Below are 21,314 nucleotides of genomic sequence, written 5' to 3' on the forward strand. Positions count from 1 at the left end.
ATGGAGGTGGCGCTGGGCACCGCGGGGTGGGTGGTGGGCAAGCTGGTGGACCTGCTGTCCGCCGAGCTGCTCAAGGCGCTAGACGAGAGCTACAACCTGGGCGGCAACGCGAGCGCCATCAAGGCGCAGGGCCGGAACGTCGCCCACAGCCCGGCGCTGGCGGAGCTCCTGCGGCAGCTCAGCCACCTCGCCGAGGACGCCGACAACGTCCTCGACAAGGTCGACTACTACCGCATCCGCGACCACGTCAAACGCACCCACGAGGCGGTCGACGACGACCAGGTCGTCGACGGGCGCCTCGTCCGTCGTTCCATCCTCCACGCCCGCCACGCCGTCGGTAAATGCCGTCGCTCTCTGGCCTCTTCGCTGTCCTGCCGTGGCCGTGCCGCGGTTGATGTGGAGTTCTTCAATAGATCCATCGTGTCCGAGAGAATCAAGTCGCTCATGGCGCAGATGCAGCCTCTGTGCGCCAAGATCTCCGACTTCCTTAAGCTAGAGCTCATGGACCCCCGCACCACTGCAGCCAACACCACAGCCGCAGCTGCTTTCAGTGAGCGTGTCACCACAACCACCTCAACCAGCCTAGAGGCAAAGCTCTACGGGAGGTACGCCGAGTTCTATGCCGCCATCAATGAGATAACCGGTGACCGCGACGGCCTCGCCGTTCTCCCGGTAGTAGGGCCAGGGGGGATCGGCAAGACAACCTTCACCCAGCACCTGTTCCACGACCAAAGGGTGAAGAAGCACTTCCACGTTAGGATCTGGGTACATGTTTCTCTCCGTTTCGACGTGCTTCGCCTCACCAAGGAGATCTTCAACAACATGGTCGCCAGTGAGGTGAGCTGGAGACGAAGATGGGGCAATGAAAGGGAGCCACACAACCTTGAACAACTCCAGACGCTGGTGGAGCGAAGGCTGCAATCCAGGAGGTTCTTGCTCATCTTGGATGATATGTGGCCATGTGACAGCGAGTACAAGTGGGACAAGTTCTTGGCCCCGTTCAGGAAGACAAGTGCCAAGGGTAGCACGGTCATAGTAACAACTCGATCTGAAGAAACTGCAGACATGGTTAAATCTGAAACCAACTTGCTCATACGTCTAGGTGGCCTTGACAGTCGGCCGATCTGGGCCTTCTTCTTAGCATGCGCACTTGGTGATGAGAGAGCAGAGCACCACAAGGAATTGCTTGATTTAGGAAGGGAGATTGTGAAGAAGCTCAAGTTCTCCCCACTCGCTGCAAAAACAGTGGGTCGGTTACTGAAGAAGAATCTTACTAGGCGACACTGGAGTAGAGTTCTTGACAGCAAAGAATGGGAGCATGCAGATAGCGTCAACGATATTATGCCAGCTCTGAAACTTAGCTATGACTGTCTCCCATTTCATCTACAAAAATGCTTCACATACTGCGCCCTTTTCCCTGACGATTACCAGTACCAAGATTCAGAGTTGACTCACCTGTGGTCGGCACTTGGTGTTATAAACTGCAGTGGTCAGGATGATAGAATCCAAGATATAGGGCTGAAATACATTAACGGATTGGTAAATAATGGGATTTTTCAGAAAGTTGATGGGGTAAAATTCTCACATAAAAAGGGGAGAGAAGTAAAGCACACATACTATGTCATGCATGGTTTGCTTCATGAACTAGCACGGATTGTCTCATCACGTGAATGCCTCAGCATTGACTGCTCCAATCCTAGGTTTGCATATACCCCACCATCCATCCGACACTTATCCATCAGGACTAGCTGTACAAGTGATACTGTAGGCTTAGACCATTACCAGAATTTTAAGGAAGAAATTAGAAACCTGAAGGAGCAAATAAGTGTTGCAAACCTGCACACTGTGATGTTTATTGGGGAATATGATGAAAGGTTCTCTGAAGCTTTTAAAGAAATACTTCAGGATGTCAAACATGTTCGTGTCCTCCGCCTTTTCCAAACAACGCTTGAATTTCTACCATCCAAACTTATCCACCTTCGTTACTTAAGAATCCAAGCATCTAAAAAAACAATGAACACACAGTTAAAATTGAATAGATCTGTCACACGAAAATGGGATAAATTCCGACTTATGATGGGTGAAATTCAAACTCCTGCCACTAATGATCATCTGACATCCTTACCCTCTAGCCTCCCTGAATATTATCACTTGAGATTCTTAGACCTGCAGGATTGGACGGGCATGACTACAGTGCCTAAACACATGCAAATCAGTCATCTCATATATTTGCGCCAGTTTCTTGCTAGCAAAGAACTCCAATCCAGTGTTGCCAAGATAGGAATGCTAAAATTATTACAGGAGTTGAGCAAGTTCCAAGTTAATAGGGAAGAGCGTGCTGGATTTGAGCTTCAACAGTTGGGGGAATTGAGAGATCTTGGAGGAGCACTCACCATCTCCAATCTACATAAAGTCAAAACAAGGACAGAAGCTGAGAAAGCAAAGCTCACGCTGAAAAGGAATCTAGTCAGATTAAAACTAGTCTGGGATGAGACTGGTAGGGAACAAACTGAGGAAGAAGCAAATAGCATAGAGGGTCTCCAACCACCAGCAAATCTCAGGGAGTTGTGCATTAAGAATCATAAGGGTAACAGTTGTCCTTCTTGGTTTGACAGCACCATCTCCTTAAAAAGGATAGAGGTTCTCCACTTACATGGTGTGTCCTGGAACACACTTCCCCCTTTTGGACAAATTCCTTACCTCCAGAAACTTAAGCTGGAGAATATTGCAATAGAAAAGTTCGAAGTAAGGTATGAAAGCTTAGAGACTCTGAAGAGTATTGAATTCAATGGTATGCTGAGCATGGTAGAATGGGTAAGTGGAAACACTTGGCACTTGTTTTCTCAGCTCGAGCAAGTAAAAGTTTCAAATTGCCCAGTTCTTAAAGAACTGCCGTTCTCTCATGACTTGAAGCTGTTGCAAACTCCAGATGCACAAGAGAGGCACATTTTCCGACCTGACTTGCAGATTCTTCGGGTCATTGGTTGGAGGACATCTCAGGCTTCTCCTGTAGAACACAAATGCATGACTTTGAAGACAAATCTGCGTGAGCTTGTTGTCCGGGACTGTCCACAGTTGTCTCTACCTCTTATGCCTTATACGACTAAGTTAGAGTTGGCGAAAGTGGCAAGTCGTCCATATAAACTTCTTTACGATATACACATGTTGGAAATCAGAGGAGTGGACAACATTTTGTTGAACTTGGGTAACCTGGACAATGTGTTGGCATTCCATGACATGGAATGGTTAGTTCGTGTGACCATCAAGGTATGCTCGTCTGTGCCATTAGCTACCCTGCAGAAGCTAACCTCGCTTGAAACATTGGCTATAGAGGATTGCATCAGCCTATCATCTGGAAGAGGAGAGAGTGATGCCATCCAGATACCAATCAAGCATCTTATGCTCAGGAACTGCTACATCACAGGGAAGGAGCTATCGGAGATTCTTGCTTGCTGTCCTTGTCTTTCCCATTTGGAAATGGAAGACTGCAAGGGCATAACAGGACTGTGCATGCAACAGAGCAGCCATGAAATGGACGACGATGACAATGATATTGATGGCATGTTGCAATTCCCATCTCAGTTTACCAGCTCGTTAAGCAGATTAGGTATCTTCTCCAGGGATCACCTGACCATGAATGTGAAGGATGAAGTGCTCAAGAAGCTCATGTCCCTCCATTGGTTGCAACTTGGAGGGTGCGTCCTCTCTTGTGCAGCAATGCAGGCTGTTCATGACGACCTTCCCCTGATGAACAACCTCAAGGCGTTGAGGGCTTACGGTTACGACATTTATGACCTGGAAGAAGATCGGCTGATGACAAGGATGGCACGAACAGTGGTGGCTGGCTCTAAGGAGCTGGAGGAGTTGGACATTGGCAGCATCTCAGGCGTTCTTGCTGCTCCAATCTGCCAACGCCTCTCAGCCTCACTGCACAGATTAACCTTCCGGAATGACACAATGGTGCAGCACTTCACGGAGGAGCAGGAAACTGCGCTCAAGCTGCTCACCTCACTCCAAGAGCTCATCTTTTATGGGTGCAACAGGTTGCAGTCTCTCCCCTCATCATTGCGTTCTCTTCGTTCCCTCAAGAGGCTCGAGGTGTCCTACCGGCAGCTGCAAGGGTACAGCCCAGAGCTAGAGGAGCAATGCAACAATCTGAGGCAACATATCCCAGAAGTTGTATTGACCTGCATTCCATTATTTTAGTTCCAAGGTAATTTACCTGCTTTTCTAGTGAGGGCAAACTAACCAGCTCAAAACATGTTCCTCATGCAAACACAAAACACGCAAATGAATTATTCTTTTTTGCTGTTTGCCAAATTTATTTTCCTTTAACACTCGTAATTTAATGTAATGCATGACCAAAGGATCCTGTCACTCTAAAACTGTATAATCAGGTTTCAATAAAGTAGATTATGACAAACTATTGTGTGCACTGCAATTAATAGGAAAAAAAATCTATTACAAAACAAGACAGTAGACGTAAGGCTCCGAACATGACTCAAGCCCACCCAGTTCAAATATTTGTACTTGCCAAAGATATCACATAGTAGTAGTATTTTCTGCCAAATTCCTATCATTTTCTCAATAATTGTTAGCATATTGCCAATGGTAATGTTCAACTGTAATGTGTAGGAATCTGCCAGAGACAGCGTGACAATTGTATATCGAGTGCACCTTTAATAGAAAGGACTATCTGGAAGCTAGCAATGGATCAACTTACATGGTATAAATCTGGCAAACGTTCACTATCATGAAGCAACAGTGCACGACCGAAATAAGACGAGGGAATGTTAGTTATCCCAATTATATGGCAAAACTATAATTGGAATGAGACAAGAGTGTGTTTCAGAATAAAAGAGACTAGGTGATTTGAGGTAGCCATCACCAGGGAGGAAGCTGAAACTTGGAGGTAGGCATTAGAAATCTTCAGGAGCTCTGGCGGGCTGCTCATGGAGTGCAAACTTGTAATTAGCTAAAATATTTTTATTAGGCTGGTTAACTTTATTTTCTGTTCGCAACTAGTAGTGCACATAAGAAGGCTGTAGCTTTCCTAAGATTCATACATAAAAGTAATTATTCACTATTATCTTCTTCAATAAAATATTGAAATGATAGGAGATCTCATGCTGTACTTAAAGGAAAATATTTGTAATATCTTCATTGAATGCCTATCATTGTTGGTTCAGCAAACTTGGTTAATGAACCATTATTATTACTAGTTTATTACCATTGGAGATTTAAATCACACTAGAAAGACAGCTGTATAGAATGCTAAATGGTCCTCCGTCCCAAATTATAAGGCTTATATTTTATTTACATAGTCTTCAATGACATATTTTGACCTTTAATTTATTCCATGTTATATTTCCAACGAATATGAAATTAGTATCACATAAAAGTACTTTAAAATATGAATCTAATGATATAACATGCATAATACTTAGCATAGATAAGGTTAATATGATTATTAGTAAAAGTTTACCGAGTTTGATTTTCCTTAAAAAGAGGGTGTCCTATAATTTGGGATGGAGGGAGTTATAAATATAGTAACCTAATAGCTCGTGTAACATATAGAGTGGTTCGAAGCTAAAAGAAAGAAAAAACTATATCAATAACCTTCCTATTATTAGCGTCCCAAGCCTGGGAGCATCTAAACGCAATACACCAATCATGTTCACTGATATCATTACAAATGAGATGCAATTGTAACTAGCCTATACTGATGTCTCGCATTATAAGAACGAAAAAAACTCATATTTGACTTAAAATATATATATGCTGCCTGACAACATAAAAGAATAAGGGCAGAGCATTCCTGAAGGTTCAACAAATCACAGGCACCAGACGAGAGATATAAATAGCACAGAAATGCATTTTGTCAGCTTAGTTTTACTCCTGAGGGGCATTGAGAACGAACAGGTGGTATGCTTAAAAAGATGAATAAATTATTAGTAAGGTACTTATCTTCATCATTGAACCAGGGGATTCAGGAAGAACAGACTGTTGCAGATCGATACCGTCAAGAAGGGGGTCTTACAAGTGTAGAACTTCTGGAGGGGCCTGCAAGGCTGCAAAATTTGAGGTAAGCAACATTGGTCAAACAAAAGGAACTACATAACTTTATATGCAAAACAGAACTGTTCGTTTCAGTAAGAAAAATGAAAAGGGTCAACAAGATTTTACACAAGTCTAATCTTTCGTCCCTATGTTCTTATGCTCCCATTAGCTAAGGAGCAAGATCTCCTGAAACAATATATGACTAACACTGAATCTAGGCTATACTCACAGAAAGAAATAGTTCAGAAACAAGTGTAGAACACCAACCAACAGGAGCGAAGCATTGCATCAAACAGTTAGCGTGCAAGCCAAACAGCACGCGGCGAACCCACTTAACAATTCAATCGCCACCGCGCCTCGCTACTTGTATACCTTATCGGCGAACGCTCCTGCGCCCTCCGACATCCAGCTTCCTCCAGTCCTTCGACGCTCATCTCCACCACCGCGGCGGCCGCGAATGCGCTTGAAGCCGATGCGTCAGCGTCACGCATGCCCTCCCTCAACCACCAGTACATACACGCGTGGCGCGCGCGCGCACGCTTCCCCGCCCTTGCGGCGCGCTGCGCCTGGGCCGTGCCGCCTACCTCTCGCCGTCTCACGCGGCCCCGCCTCGCGTCGCGTCGCGTCGCGCCGGCCGTCTCGCCAGCGGTGGCGGAAAGGTGGAGCCCCGCCGCCTGAGTTGTTTGTTCGTCTTCCACTCTTCCTGACTGCTACTGGGCCGGATGTGATCGGCCGAGTCCGGGAAACGGCATTAGTGGGCCGAATTAATGGGCTTGTGGCCTCTGGTGATTCTTAAGTAAGATTATGTTTGCTGCAGCGAATTAGTCATGCTGTAATTATATTCTAGTAGGAAAATAAAATTATGTTTTTGTTTTATGACATTTTTTAAAAAAAAATATTATCGCAGTGAAATGGCAGTCTATGTAATGACACTTGAAAATTTCTTGATAGGATACATATGTTATCGAAAATGCTCATGATCGGTCGACCGATGGAGGGAGAAAATCGGTCGCTCCCTCTCCTCCCACGCGCGCACCCTGCTGGCTCCACACACTTGTCCCTCTCCTTTTTTCACCTAGTATATTTACAATGTTTCACTATATATAGATCTAATGTTGTAAATTAAAATATTCTTTTGTAATAAATCACCCGTATATTTTAGAAAACTCTCTATTAAGAGAATTCGTTTCATATCTTGTCGGTCACCTCGAACTCTTTGCAGTCGATGTTGATGCGAGGACTCTTTGCAGTCGATGTTGATGCGAGGCATGGAGCGCCAGAGGTTGCGCCACCGCTGCAACAGCACACACATCTGCACGGCCTGTCGCGAGTCCAAGAAGGACATGATGTGGTGGAGGACTCCTTCGGGGAGGTCGCTGAGCGTGGACCCAACGCGCCTCGAGGCCGTGTACCTAAGGCGCTTGCCAGGCGTCCCCGCCATGGTGGCCGAACCGCGAAGAGGCCTTTTGTCGAACAGGTGGCGTGCGTGTAAACTGCAGGATGGAGGAAAATCAAGAAAGAATCAATAACCGATGAATCCGCAGCTCAAACGTAAGCAAAGATGATCTGAGATCGCAGGGATTGCAATACTCGAACAAAATATTGATCGAAGAGGACGGATGCAAGAAACCATGAACTCGACGGATGCAAGAGTCGAGGAGAAAATTTGATGTCCATCGATCGAAGAGGGGAGATGCAAGAAGAAGAATTGGAAGAAGAAGAAGCAAACCTCAAATGATTCGGTGATTGCCTCGCAACTGCACCACTATCGGAACTTTGGAAGGGAAGGGTAACAAACTCCAACGCAGGAAGAGGAGATTCGTCTGTTTCAGTGGCCTCTGTGTGGTTTTGTGCCGTTGATAGAAAAAGTTGACGGTTCAGATTAACCCATCCACCTTATTTGATTTCTTAAAGCCGGTTTTGTTTGATTTTAATTATTGAGTGAAGTATTATTGCTATTGATTTACGTACTCAATTGTGAGGATAAACTAAATACTGAAAAAAATAAACTTAACAGATAGCTTAAATCGACTGGTCTAAACAATGCAAGAAACATTGTCGAGAAAACGTATATTTCAAAGCGTGTAGAAAATAATCCGTTTTAATAAGCCAGAGGCCAGTAAATAATCTCAAAAGAATATGGTTAAAACAAGATTTAGTTGGCCTACCTCATCACATTAAAAATAATAATAAAATGAAGCTATTTATCTTAGTAACTGTTGGTTACTCACTACTTAAAAAATCATTTTTCACAGCACCATCCATTTATTTTTACTGGCGGATTTAATAAACACACGCATGTAAAAATAATCGAGAGGGGATTCCTGTCACGTCCCGAACTAGCCCTAAACGGAACTAGCCCGTGACGCTCCAATTTAACCTGTTAATCGATACCAGTCCCAGGAATCAGTGCTGGTATCACAGGAACGCATAATACTACAGCAACAGAGGTCTCTTTATTACAGAGTAGGGGTACAGTCATGTTGGGCTGCGGACAGATCCCGAGCTCACAACTGCATTACAAAAGGGAAAGCGGAAGCCTAAGATTTGGACCAATCATCACAGGCATGACTTGGGAACTAGGCCGAAACCCTAAAACTCATCGTAGCCGACTTTCTCCTGGAAGAACTCCTCATCAGCAGGATCCACTTCATCTTCTTCAGCAACTGGGGGGGATTATTTATATAGAGCAAGGGTGAGTACAGGAATACTCAGCAAGCCATGGGAATTAAGTGTTTAATGCAGGCTTCAAAGGAAAGACTGTTGTTTTTGCAATTGATTTTATTTAAACTCCTTTTTGAAACAACTAAGTGAGTGCTTCTCAAACGAAACGGATGAGATAGTGCGTCTCGTCCGGTCGGAGTATGTGCAAAGTATCAGTCTTTGAATAGATCAAGGTTGGCACCCGGCCAACAGCTTTCAAACGCCCACCCGGGCCTGGCTGATCCCATCAGCCGCAGATTTTCCAAACATCGAACCCATTCCACAACAGTAATTTCACAAGCAGTAGTCAAACAAAACTACGCTAGGAATCACCTCACATCCGCCTATGACCGTGGGCACGGCTGTTCGAACAGTTTAATAACCTCTGCAGAGGGGGTACACTTTACCCACACGGCGTTACTAACCCGGGTCACCCAGCCCGTGCAGAACAGCCACGTCTGGTGACCTTGAGGCTTTCACGACAAGGCATTTCGAAAGCCGATACAGGTTTACCATATGCCAACGAGAGGGGTCCCAGACCAACACCAGGTTAGGTCCCAGACCATACTGTGCCAGGAAGCCAGGGGTTCTCCCCGACACCACCCCGTTGAATCCACATGTCTCTTGGCATCATGGTTCCCCTGATTAGCTAATTACTCAGCCAGGGGCGTCCCATTTCATCCATGTGGTCGCACTTGTCTTATGTTCAGATGAAATTCCAAGGAAAACGGTCCTTAAGTGCCAGAGCGGGAAACCGTACTCCCGGTACGTCCCCCGGTCTGCGATTTTGGAAATTCATTTAGTTCGCAAGCACCGACCCAGGTGTCGGGTTTTCCAAGTCTTCTGTAAAACCCCAAGTTTTACCCATCGTTGGATATTTTAAATTTGAGGGGAGGTGTTCCGATGCCCGTGCCCGATGGCCCGTGCATCGAAGCACAACAGTTGACAAAGGAGGTTTTAAGTGTTCAAAAATTCAAGGAGGGCAATTGCAGCAATTAGGATTGGGGCCGGCAAGCTATCTCACGAGCCGCGGCCGAATTACTTGTGTTAAACCTATTCATGCAATATTTGCGGAAAAGAAATACTTAGATTTAAATTATAGGTGCAAGATGATCAAAGGTGACTTGCCTTGCTCGAGATCTTGAGCTTGATCCTCGAAATCCTGGCACTGCGGGTCTTCGGGCTCCGAAACTACACGCGAAAACGGGACACTCAACAAACGGAAAAAATTAAGCCATATTATTGACCTCTAAGAGTGCCATTAGATAGATCTCGAGATTTGAGGATTTTTGGAAGTTGAACGGAGTCAATCGGATGTACGGTTGATAAGATATTGAATTTCTAAGATTATTGGATTTTTGGTCTAAAGGAAAAAGGATTTAATTAAACCCTTTTGAAAAAGAAAAGAAAGAGGGAGGGGAAACAGACTTCCCTCGGGTGGCTAGGGCGCGGCCCGAGAGAAAGGGGCGGCTCGGCCGAGCTTAATGGGCCGGCCGGCCCGAGAAGACGGCCCGAAGGCACGCGCGGGAGGGGAGGAGAGAGGGAGCCGGTGGGCCGGGTCCATCTCGCGTGGTCCCGAGTGGGACCCGCTTGTCGGCGGCTCGGCTTACCGTGAGCGAGGAGCACGCGGAGCGCGCTAGGGTTTGGAGCAGGGTGCGGTGCACGCGCGCGGCTTGCGGTGGGTGCGGGTGCGGCGGGCCCACGCGCAGCCTCACGTCTTGCGGTGGACCGCGCGCGCGAGCGGGGGAAGCGGCGGATCGGGGTCAGCTTGACCCGGTCGCGGCCGAGGTGGCACCGACGTGGCGCCTATGTGGCTGCCACACGGGCCGGCGGGAGGAGGAAGAAGGCACCGGCCACGAATGGACGGCGGGCGGCGGCGGTTTCTCCGGGACGCCGTGCGACGACGAGGGGCGACGGGGTGTACATCGGGATGACAAGGGGGAACGAGAGGGTGCGAGCCAACGGCTCGGATTTGCCGGAGGGGGCTCGACGGCGGCGGATTGCGGCGGCGGCCACCAGCGGCGAGAGAAGAGGGAAACGGCGACGACGCGACTAGGATTCGATTCAAAGGGGCTAGAGCATCTAGGGAACCTCAGGAATCCATTCCTTGCGCCGGATTGATCGGAAACGCTACGGATGAGGCCGGCGACGAGAGGCGACTACCGATCTCGGGCGGCGACGGCGGCGAGCACACAGCGAGCAGCGGCATCGGTCGGGGCGGCGCCAGATAGCTACGGGGAGGCTACACAAGCTTCTACCGAAAGCTAAGGGGGGGAGGAGGAGCGAGGAGGGAGAACGGGGAGGATGCACTACCGTGTGGGGTGAAGGGGCGTAGTGACGATGGCCGACGGCGCGGGGCGTGATCGCTCCGGCCTCAGGCCGGGGAAGAGGAGGAAGACGTGCGCCCGGAGTCCCCTTCCGTTCCTAGCGCGCACCGGCTCCTCCAGCACACGCAACGGCGGAAGGCGACGGCGAACAGGGCACGGACGAGGCGGCAACGGCGCGGCGGTTTGGAGCGAAACAGGGAGATCGAGCGAGATGGGGGGAGGGGCGGCTTTTAAGGGGTGGCTATGTCGGTTCGGAAACCGACCTCGGAGCAGTACGGGGGGGGGGGGGAGGGAGCTTCGAGGAGAAGGAAATGGCTCAAGGGCGCGGGGTCAAACGGCATGGGCAACGGCTGGCCCGGCGCGGCTGCTCCTCTGCATCCAGGCGCTGGAACCAAGCGGTGGGACGGAGGGAGGGCGAGGCGTCGGTCCGAGAGAGGAAGGCGGGAAACGGAGGGGGAGAAAGGGAGCTCGAGCCATGCCAATTTGGGGAGGGAGAGGGATGGTAGCGGGAGCTCTGTCTCCGGGTTTTGGACGGATGTGGGCAGCGCGGCTCGGGCACGCGCGCTGGCTCGTGGGACCGAGCGGCAGCGCGGCCACTGGCACGGCAGAGCAGCGGGGTTAGGCGGCACAGGCGCGGCACGGGCGGCGACCGCGTGGGCGCGCGCGAGGCCATGGCGCGCGGGGCCAAAATCCGCGGGCGGGGGCTCGCCGGGGAGAGAAGCGGGGAGAGGGAGAGCGAGAGAATGAGGGAGAGAGAGATGGCTCAGCTCGACGTCGGCTCACGCGCACGCACGCGCGCGTGCGGCGCACGAGCAGAGCGAGGGGGGAGAGCTGAAAGAGGGAGAGTTGGGCCGAGAGGGGGAGATGGGCCGAGGAGAGAAAATCGGCCCACCAAACCTAAGGGAGGCAGAATAGACTTTTCTGAGGGATTTGGATTGGGAGGAAATTGAGATTTGGAATTTGAATTTGACGATGGATCGGAGATTCGGGATCCGGAATGGCACGGAGACTTGACAACACTCAAAGAAACAAATTTCGCAATTAGGGTTTTTAGAATTTAATTTTCCCGCTAGGTGCCACGACGGAACGGGCGCTACAATTCCAGTTACCAACCGCCAACGAAAATCACGGTCGGTGTTGGCCGCAGTGGAATGGAGCAAGGGCCGGGGAGGTAAGGGGCAAAGTGAAGGAGGGAGGAGTGCGAAGTGCGATGCGGGGACCTCTCCGGAGCCCAATAACCTCGCCGGAGCGAAGGAAGGGGATGAAAGAGACATGAAGAGAAATAAAGAAGGGCAAGGCGGTCATTTTCTCCTCAAATCGAGTGACGTGGCGCCTTGCGGGCTCAAAAATGGCACACGGGCAAGAAATCTTCTCTCTCTGGTGGCAAAATAGCCGGGAGAGTGGCATTTGAGAACACGCCATCCGGGAGAGTGGCAAATAGTCCAAAACCCCCTTAAGAGAACCGCTAGCAAAAAATACCTCAATAGCACACACGTATAAGCAAGTGGCGCACATGTAATTTGCACAACGGTGAAAACCAAGAATTAGCCATGAATCCACGGCTCAGTCCCCATGCAAGATTTGAGATCATACGTAGTGCAAGAAGGGTTTGAATCTATAGTTTTGTAATTATTTAGCCAAAATATCTATAGTTTTGGGAAATTTACTCTAAAAGATAAAATGAAAATATATATGTTCGTCACAGGTGGTTACTCGCTCCATTCCAAACGATCCTAAAATATACTCACTATTTTTAGCTATGCACTAACGGATTTTTAGCTATGCACTAAAGGAGTGAGTATTACTCTCCTATAGAAATTTTTTACGAAATACACACCATTTAGCAGTGAAAGAATCGAGCAGAAATCGTTGCGTGAAATCTCCAGCGATGGAAGATGAAAGATGCAACAAAAACCAAGAAAAGCCGTGAACTCCCAGCTCAACGGTAAGCAGGATTCGAGGTCGCAGGGCAAGGAAGATCCGAGCAGAAATTGATGGGTGAAAGCTCCAGCGATCGAGGAGGGTAGAGATGCAACAAGGATCGGAAGAAATGATGAAGCAAACCTCGATTTGGAGCACCACGGAATGGGAAGATATGCGTTGCTGAAGAAGAAGATGCTGCGGATTGCGTATTTGAGTGATATCTGGGTGGTTTAGGCCGTTGATGGAATAATCAGATGGTTCTGATTGGTTGATAAATTACTTCACTATTAGTTACGTTGTGATAAATTACTTCACTATTAGTTACGTTGTGGGAAACTTTTTTTAAAAAAATATAACTGAAATGGATTTGTTTTCACCAATAGTTTTTAGGATAAGTATAATATCAGCAGAATTATATTTGACAATGTTTTTTCTCACATTTTTGGTGTTATACGATAATAATACTCCCTCCGTCCCAAAATATAAGCATTTTTAATATAACGCTAAGTCAAACTTTTAAATTTTGACTATTAATAGCAAAAAATTTAAAAGAGTAATCGTGTAAATTCGATGTTACTATCTTTATCGTTAAATGAACAATCATAATATATATCTCTTTTCATTTAAAATATTTTTCTTTTGTAGATATTGTAAGTCAAAATAACATTTTAAAGATCATGTTGAGATCCGAGAATACATATATTTTGGGACGGAGGGAGTATGTTTTGTGATCAAACTGAGTAACTTAGCTCCTTTAAAACGTGGGAATCTATTAGATTTTCACAGTAACTAGGGATTTTCCCACGCAATTTTGCACGGGTTAGATGAATTGGATTTGGAAATTTTCTCATGACAATGACATGTCTAAGTCATAGCAAATGCAGAAATTTGGTACTATATACTACCTCCCTTTTGATTGAACATTGATATTATACCGGTGATCAAGCAAACGGCAATCATTCGAAAAACAAATGAAGAGTCAGAACGGATTGTATGTGAAACTGGGTCTCAGAGAGTCAGAGTGATAGAAGTTGGACAATGGGAAAAGCTGATTGATATATCAACTAAAATTGAAAGCAGGTCACAGGATTGTAACAAAACTATCAGAAAAAAAAAACATGAATCCCATATGGGATACTCAAACATGTAACATGCAGTGTTCTGATCATGTGATCAATGGTTTTCCAGCAAACAATGTAACCAAACAGGCAGAACGAATATCCGCGAATAGAACAACACTGAGTGACATTACAAGGTACAAGCAATGGAGCAACTCAAGAAGTCAAGATCCAAGACAACTGATTGGGTGCACTCAAGTCGTAGCACCAAACAAGAGCGGAAGATAAACTAGTCTTATGTGCCATCGAACTCAGCTGGAATCAACCAATGTATGTATATCCATCCCAAAAAGAATATTATTTTTCAATGGGACAACAAGAGAAGAGATCCTTTGATATTTCATATCTACTCAGGCCAGAAAATTAGAGGCCCTTGATGCTGCATCTGGCTTTAGTGTTTGATATGAATCTGAGCAGTGGTCATACCGCTACTAACAAAGAAGTCAACCAAGTGGTTGATCAGGGGATCATTCTCCGAGCATATGACTTCAACAATCTTAAGATGACCACATGTAAATGATCTTTCAGTAAGCTCACCAATGATTCTTTGTTGCTGATAACGAAACTGTAGCAAAGAAAACAGGTAAGCTATATCCTGAAGACAAGCTCATGTGCAAAATTTTCAAGTTGGATCAGTACACATTTGGAGAAGATCATTTACCGGATGGAGTTTCAGTGTTAGCTTCTCTAGTCTTGGTGTGTTCTGCATGAATAAAATTAAAGCATAGAAATTCGCATCCAGACACCATCGACCGAGAGTCAGGTTGACAAGATTGTTGAATTTCGGACACAATTGCAAATTGCCTTCGATTGTCAGCTGCACAAGATTGAAATGATTAGCTGGCTAAAAAAAACTTCCAACAAAATTGAGCGAGCTAACATTATGTGATAAATATCCTGTTTGCAGCGCAGGTATAACTGTAAGAATGTTAAAGGACCACGAGAAGAAGAAAAAAAACTTATGACAACAAAAATACAGCATTAAAGCATGCTATAGTTTTTATTTTTATTTTTTGCCATCAACAAGAATCCAAAGCCAGGAGAATATTTGAATTAATTGTCAGGATGCTTTCTAAGAAAGTCGAGTACATTAGTACAACAATGAAAATACAACGCAACTATGTCATGATTCAAGAGGTAGCAGTACAAGACAGATTTCTTGCTAAAGCATTTTCCATTTGCATGTTGCCTTTGAATGCCTCTTAATTTTCGAAGTTATGTAAAACTGTCAAATGAAGTTAAATAATCACTCAAATATTAGACAAGATACATTTTCAGTTGGTAACCCCAAAATTGAATCCACATCACAAAATATTAGAGTTGTCGAATAGGAAATGCTCCAGTCCCTTGTGAAGAACAAAAAGCTTCCAACTAAGGTATTTCTAATAAAGTGATCAACTGGTTGATTTATCTACAGATGACCTGGGTACATGAACGAGATTGCATCAAGTGGTTGACAGGTTGAGTTATCATATCAGCGCATCATGATTTCATGACATAAGAATTAGCCATAGAGGCAACTAATATAGTGCTGTTATGAAGTGTCAGGAAGCATACTGCGCTTTAGATTTCACTTTTTCAAATTGATACCAAAATTAAGATGCATGGATATGCTAAGATAGAGGGGAATATGTAAGATAAAAAATCATACCTCGCCCAGATAATAGAACTCCAAATTTTTAACACCAGAAAGTGCCCATAGATATTGGCGCAAACCCCTAGCATCAAATTCATCAATAAACTCACTAGGTTTAACTGATGCAGTCACTACTGATGCCATGTCCTTCAGTACAACTATGCCGTGCGCAGGCCTCCACAATGTCAGAGAAGTAACACTTGGAGTATTAATAGAAGTCTTGTGTTCCATGGAGAACTTAGTGTCCTTGATGGTCAAAACCTTCAGTGTCTGGGAGGAGATCTCATCACCGCTAATGACGCAGTCATCTAAGGAGAGATCTTCCAATGCTGGACAGCCCGACTCGAGTTGCTTGAAGAAACCATCTTCCAGAAGAACACTTGAGAACACAACTTTTGTCAGGTAGCTTGAAGTAAACACAGAGTGATCAATCACCAACGGGTAGAGGTCAGCGAAGACGAGGTCACCGTAAACCTCTACAACCCGGGCCTTCTTCTGCAAAGCTTGACTGATCCACCTGTTGGCGGCAGCATCTTGCGACTCGGTGTCATCCTCGTTGTCATCAGATATGGAGTACCAGAGACAGAACTTGTCAATAGAGGCAACAGGGTCGCGGAGTTCCAGCAGCCGGTTCACAAATCTCTTGAACATCGGCACCGCCACCGCCAACGCCTCGTCGTATCCCGCTTTAGTGTCCGTCATCTCGAAGAACTGCTTGTAGTCCGCGTTGATGAGAGGCATGGAGAGCCAGAGGTTGCGCCACCGCCGCGAGAGCACGCACGTCTGCACTGCCTCGCGCAAGGTGAGGAAGGACATGATGCGGTGAAGAACTCCTTCGGGGAGGCCGCTGATCATGTCAGTGCTGGGGGCGTCCCTCTTGAACATGGTGTCCGAGCCACGCCCGCGGAGGCCATTCGTCGAATAGGTGTCGTGCGCGGACTGGAATCTGCAGGACGGGAGAAAAAAAAATCAATCAAGGATCAATACCCCATGGATCCGCAGCTCAGAACTATAAGCAACAAAGATTTGGGATCGCAGTGCAACACTCGAGCAGAAAAAAATCAATCGGGTGAAATGAAATCTCCATGGACCGAAGAGGAAAGATGCAAGAAAGAAACCATGAATCGAGCAAGATTCGGCATCGCAGCAAAGCGAGATTCGAGCAGAAAATTGATGGATGGGTGAAAATTTTCCAGCAAATCGAAGAAGGAAAAAGGAAGAAGAAGCATACTTGATAATCATTTGGCGATCGCGCCGCAAGCACAGTTCACCTCAGAAAGGGAAGGGGAGTGAGGAAAGGGGGAATGCTCCAGAAGGCAGGCAGATCGAGCAGCTTTGTATATTTTCCTTTTTATTTTTGTGGCCTCTGCTCTGGAAAAATATTCTATTTGTCCTATAAAATATATATATAAAAAGACTGTCTATGTGACGTCCAGCTGATATTTTTTTGTCTTTTTGTCTGAATTTCTAGCCGTCGGATAGACCACGTGCCAGCATCGAGCGCTTCTCTCTGTCAGCGTCTTGTTGGACCGGATATGGGCTTCAAGCACGTTGTGCTATGTCCGTTATAAAAGGCCCAACAAACAAATGGGCTAGAAAAAACACACAGGACGAGCCCACTTTGCACACAACAAACGATTTCGCTATCGATTTCGCTATATACTTGTCATCAAATTTCTCCCCCCTAATATTTGTCAGATGTAGCTCTGTTAATAGCTAACATTCTCAACATTTCATCTATATAAAGCTACTAGCATATGTTTTCTCTCAACATATGTCAGGCTATGAAATAACATGTCATGTATAATGTAACTGTATTCAAATTTTAGTTCTCTCTGAACATCCAAAACCCTTGGGAAAAAATTTTTTGGATGCAAATGCATCAAAAAAACTCTAGTGCCTAACTAGATTGAGCATTATCTCCAATGGAAGATCAGCCAGAACACATCACAAGATTGAATTTATCTGTTAGCTTCCTAGTCATCCATAGCACAATTAGACCCGATCCTCTACCTCATCTCTACCATCCAACTTAATCAAATGGACATTATTCTTTTCCTTTATTTCTGCTCTTTAGCCCATAAATGTGTGAAAACATTGCATTTGTATCTAGCCATGAGCATATATTTTTTATTTTTCTAACATAAAATAAGCGTTGGGATATTCATATTACAAAGGTGAAAATACCATATGATTCATCTACTAATTAAGAAATGAAAACCTTGCTGAATTAGTTAAAAAAATATTTTGTCAAGTAATATCATCCCAAAAAACTACTCCTACATGAGCTTAGTAACAACAACTGAAATTGGAACACGTGATTGTCTGAAACAAAAGTATAGTGCTATGCAATATAAGCTCAATTACTAAAATAAAACAGATCTTCGCTATAAAGATCTTGATCTTTCAATCCAACTTGGAAATGAGCTAAAAAAACAATCAACAATGGGCCAGACCAGTTGATGGGCCAAGTAATCCTGTCCATTGGATTAAGTCGGATGGTAGAGATGAAGTAAAGTCACGGTGTGACTTTAATGGCCAAAGGCAGAGGATCTGCGTCCCTGCAAAATTTATACATTTTAGTTAGTTACCAAGATGCAAATATTTCAGTTTCAATTTGTGTGACAAAAAAGAAAATTATGTGCATCTTCAGATTGAATTTTGTTGTCACAAAATTCAGAATGAGTACTAGCTTACAACTAGAGATGGCAACGGGTGTACACCCATCAGGTTTTCTTAGCCTAGACCCACACCTGTGATGGTGAAAAGTTCCCACTTCAACACCCACATTTGCTCGCGGGTACAAGATTTTCCCTTCCCTGTACCCACACCTATGAGAGTAATGGGTATCCATTGGGTACCCATACCCACTACGCTAACTTAGAGAGCTTTTAATTTTGCACAATAATTAGACGATTACAACAACAACCACGAACATCATATAAGGTAACCTTAATTTTAATATTAACATTCAAATGCAAGTAAACAAACCATGTAAGAATTTGATCATATATGACAACTAAACAAACCATACTTGTATTAAATCATATATTAATGTTCAAATTAAGTAAACATCATGCTAAGCACACGGGTACTTTTTACCCATGGGTAAGTGGGTACGGGTGGCTAAAGAACAAACTCATACCCATTTACCCAACAGGTAAGGATTTTTTAGAACATGGGTAAGGATTTTTGTCTGTTAGTAAACCCATGGGTACAAGAATTAGACCGTATGTGACTTCTAATAGAGTAAACAACCTATCGGGTCTCGGGTTATGGGCCTCATTGCCATCTCTACTTATAACATTAGGGATACTCTCTCCGTCCCAAAATATAAGAACCTAGGACGAGTCGTCCTAGTACTATGAATCTAGACATGTTGCTTGTCCAGATTCGTAATACTAGAAAATGTCTAATCCGGTTCTAGATTATTATATTTTTGAGATAAAGGGCGTAGAATTTTACCCCAAAATCAGAAATGAGTACTCATTTTACCTCCAAAATGAGTACTAGATTGAATTATTTCTGCACTTTAAGGAATTCATTAGTTACTATTCCTAGAAAATCAGCAATTGTGGCATATACTAGTAATAGTTTAAAAATATTTACAAACACAAAAAACATTTCTTAGTAAAAATTACGAAAAATGACAAAAAAAAATCACAGATGTGACAAAAACAAAAACAATCCCTATAATTACGTAGGTAAGTTTAGTCTGTTGGAATAATCCTAGTTCACTTTCTCAACTCACGTTCCCTGTTTTCCACGTGTATGCTTTCCAAATGGTGTATTTTTTTAAAAAAATTATATACAAAAGTTGCTTTAAAAAATCATATTAGTTATTTTTTAAAAAAACTCATACTTAATTAATCATATGCTAATGAGTTACTCCGTTTTACATGCTGGAGATGTTAGTTCCTAACCTCAACCAAAAAAAACTCAGTCTTAGTGATGGGCACACCTCATCCGTAATAATAAAGCCATGTAACTGCTGGTTACTCCCTCCCTCTAAATATAAGAGGATTTAAAATTTATACACGATATAAATATATATGGCTCACTAATTTTAATTTTCAGTGCACAAAAGATCCAAATATTTCAGCCATTCAAATGCTTTGGAGGAAAAATTTAAGTAATCCAAAATTGTATTTTAACCACGGAAGTAACTGAAAGGATTTTTTTGTCCAAAACCGTAGTATACTCTCTTGTTTCTAATGGATAATTTGTTGACTTTTGGAAAAAAACCATCCGTGATTCACAAATATAAAAAAATATGTCATGCTTAAATTACCTTAATAAACTAAGTCACAGCCCAATAAACGATAATTACATAATTTTTTTAATAATATTAACAGAAAACATATATTGTGATACTAAACAACATAACAGTGCTTATATTTTGAATGAGATGTGTAATTACTTCCCGACAAAGCTTCGCATCTTTATCAGCGATGCTGCAAAGCAGAGCATATGGGAACCTGAAGCAGAGGGAATCAGGGAAGTGAAGAAAATCTGGCAAAACCTTGGTTGTTGAGGGCTTTCACAGTACACCTAGCTGTCAATCAGCCCCAGCCTTCTACGTTAGAGATTCCACGCCACATCCGCCTCTCTAGTTACCAAGTGAAGACCGTGGAGCCTAACTGGGTCCCGCGTTTCTCATTAGGATTTGTCAGGGCGAGGTGAGGCATGGCTCTGAGCGGCGCGTTGAAAGAGTGCATGGCCTAGTGCAACGCCACCACACTCATGTTAGACAACAACGGTCGTCCTGAGCTACTTACCACCCTAAGCTTGACGAGTTGGTGTCTGCGGTCCGGGGAGAGACGCAAATCAGAAGAAGGAAAGATGGCAGCGGCCAGCGGGGAGAGCCCTAGGCCAGATTTGGTGAGCTCGGCGACACCGTCATCTAGCTTTCTCCCCCTCCACCATAACTTTGGCAAGCGACCAAACCTTTTTTGCCATAGCTTTTCATTTTTTTATTTGGAATATCAACTAGAACAACCGAATATACAGTTCCTTAACATGTACTACATGGCCTGCGTTGCCAAATTCTACAAATGTGTTGTGCTCGTAATTAATTCCCAACAAATTATATGTGACTTTTCACATATTTTTATACTAATAATATTGTATATTAAGAAGAATTAATAGAACCTGACTGAAGTATGCAGTGATAAAACACGATTAAGAGAAACCAAGAAGTGAAAGCGCCTCATGGGATTTTAACATCACGTCTTAGCTTGATAGAGTACCCAAACATGTAACACACTGTACGTCTTGGTTCTTGGAATATCAACACAAGCAAACAAGTACAAGACGACACACAACTTATATGCAACAAAAGACATTATTGTTTGTATTCAAGATAAGTAAACATCTCTATGTGCTTTCAAACTCAACTGGGATCAATGAATGAAGTGAAGGGGAGCACTTTTTAAATGGCATAAGCTAATGCATGTTCCTTTGGCGTTTCATATATCTCCTCCGATCCGAAAATGTGCATGTTACTCATCGTCGTCCTTGGTCTAGCTACTCATCGTCATCCTCGGT

The 21,314-nt window shown here is 44.6% G+C and overlaps 2 protein-coding genes across 2 annotated transcripts; one reads left to right on the top strand and one right to left on the bottom strand.

The window, feature by feature from the left end:
- LOC4348015 (putative disease resistance protein RGA3) lies at positions 1-5,146 on the top strand. The gene is made up of 2 exons (XM_066304897.1): positions 1-4,213; positions 4,636-5,146. The coding sequence occupies exon 1, from the start codon at positions 1-3 to the stop codon at positions 4,204-4,206; it is 4,206 nt and encodes a 1,401-aa protein (XP_066160994.1). The 3' UTR covers positions 4,207-4,213; positions 4,636-5,146.
- An 8,972-nt stretch (positions 5,147-14,118) lies between these two features.
- LOC4348016 (F-box protein At3g03040) lies at positions 14,119-17,089 on the bottom strand. Its single transcript, XM_015757468.2, has 4 exons — positions 16,999-17,089; positions 15,783-16,713; positions 14,793-14,948; positions 14,119-14,696 (listed from the first exon to the last, which is right to left on the bottom strand). Exons 1-4 carry the CDS (start codon positions 17,007-17,009, stop codon positions 14,523-14,525), a joined length of 1,272 nt encoding a protein of 423 aa, XP_015612954.1. The 5' UTR covers positions 17,010-17,089; the 3' UTR covers positions 14,119-14,522.
- Positions 17,090-21,314: the final 4,225 nt, after the last annotated feature.

This window comes from Oryza sativa, chromosome 10 (assembly GCF_034140825.1).
Source record: "Oryza sativa Japonica Group chromosome 10, ASM3414082v1".
NCBI classification, from domain to species: domain Eukaryota; kingdom Viridiplantae; phylum Streptophyta; class Magnoliopsida; order Poales; family Poaceae; genus Oryza; species Oryza sativa.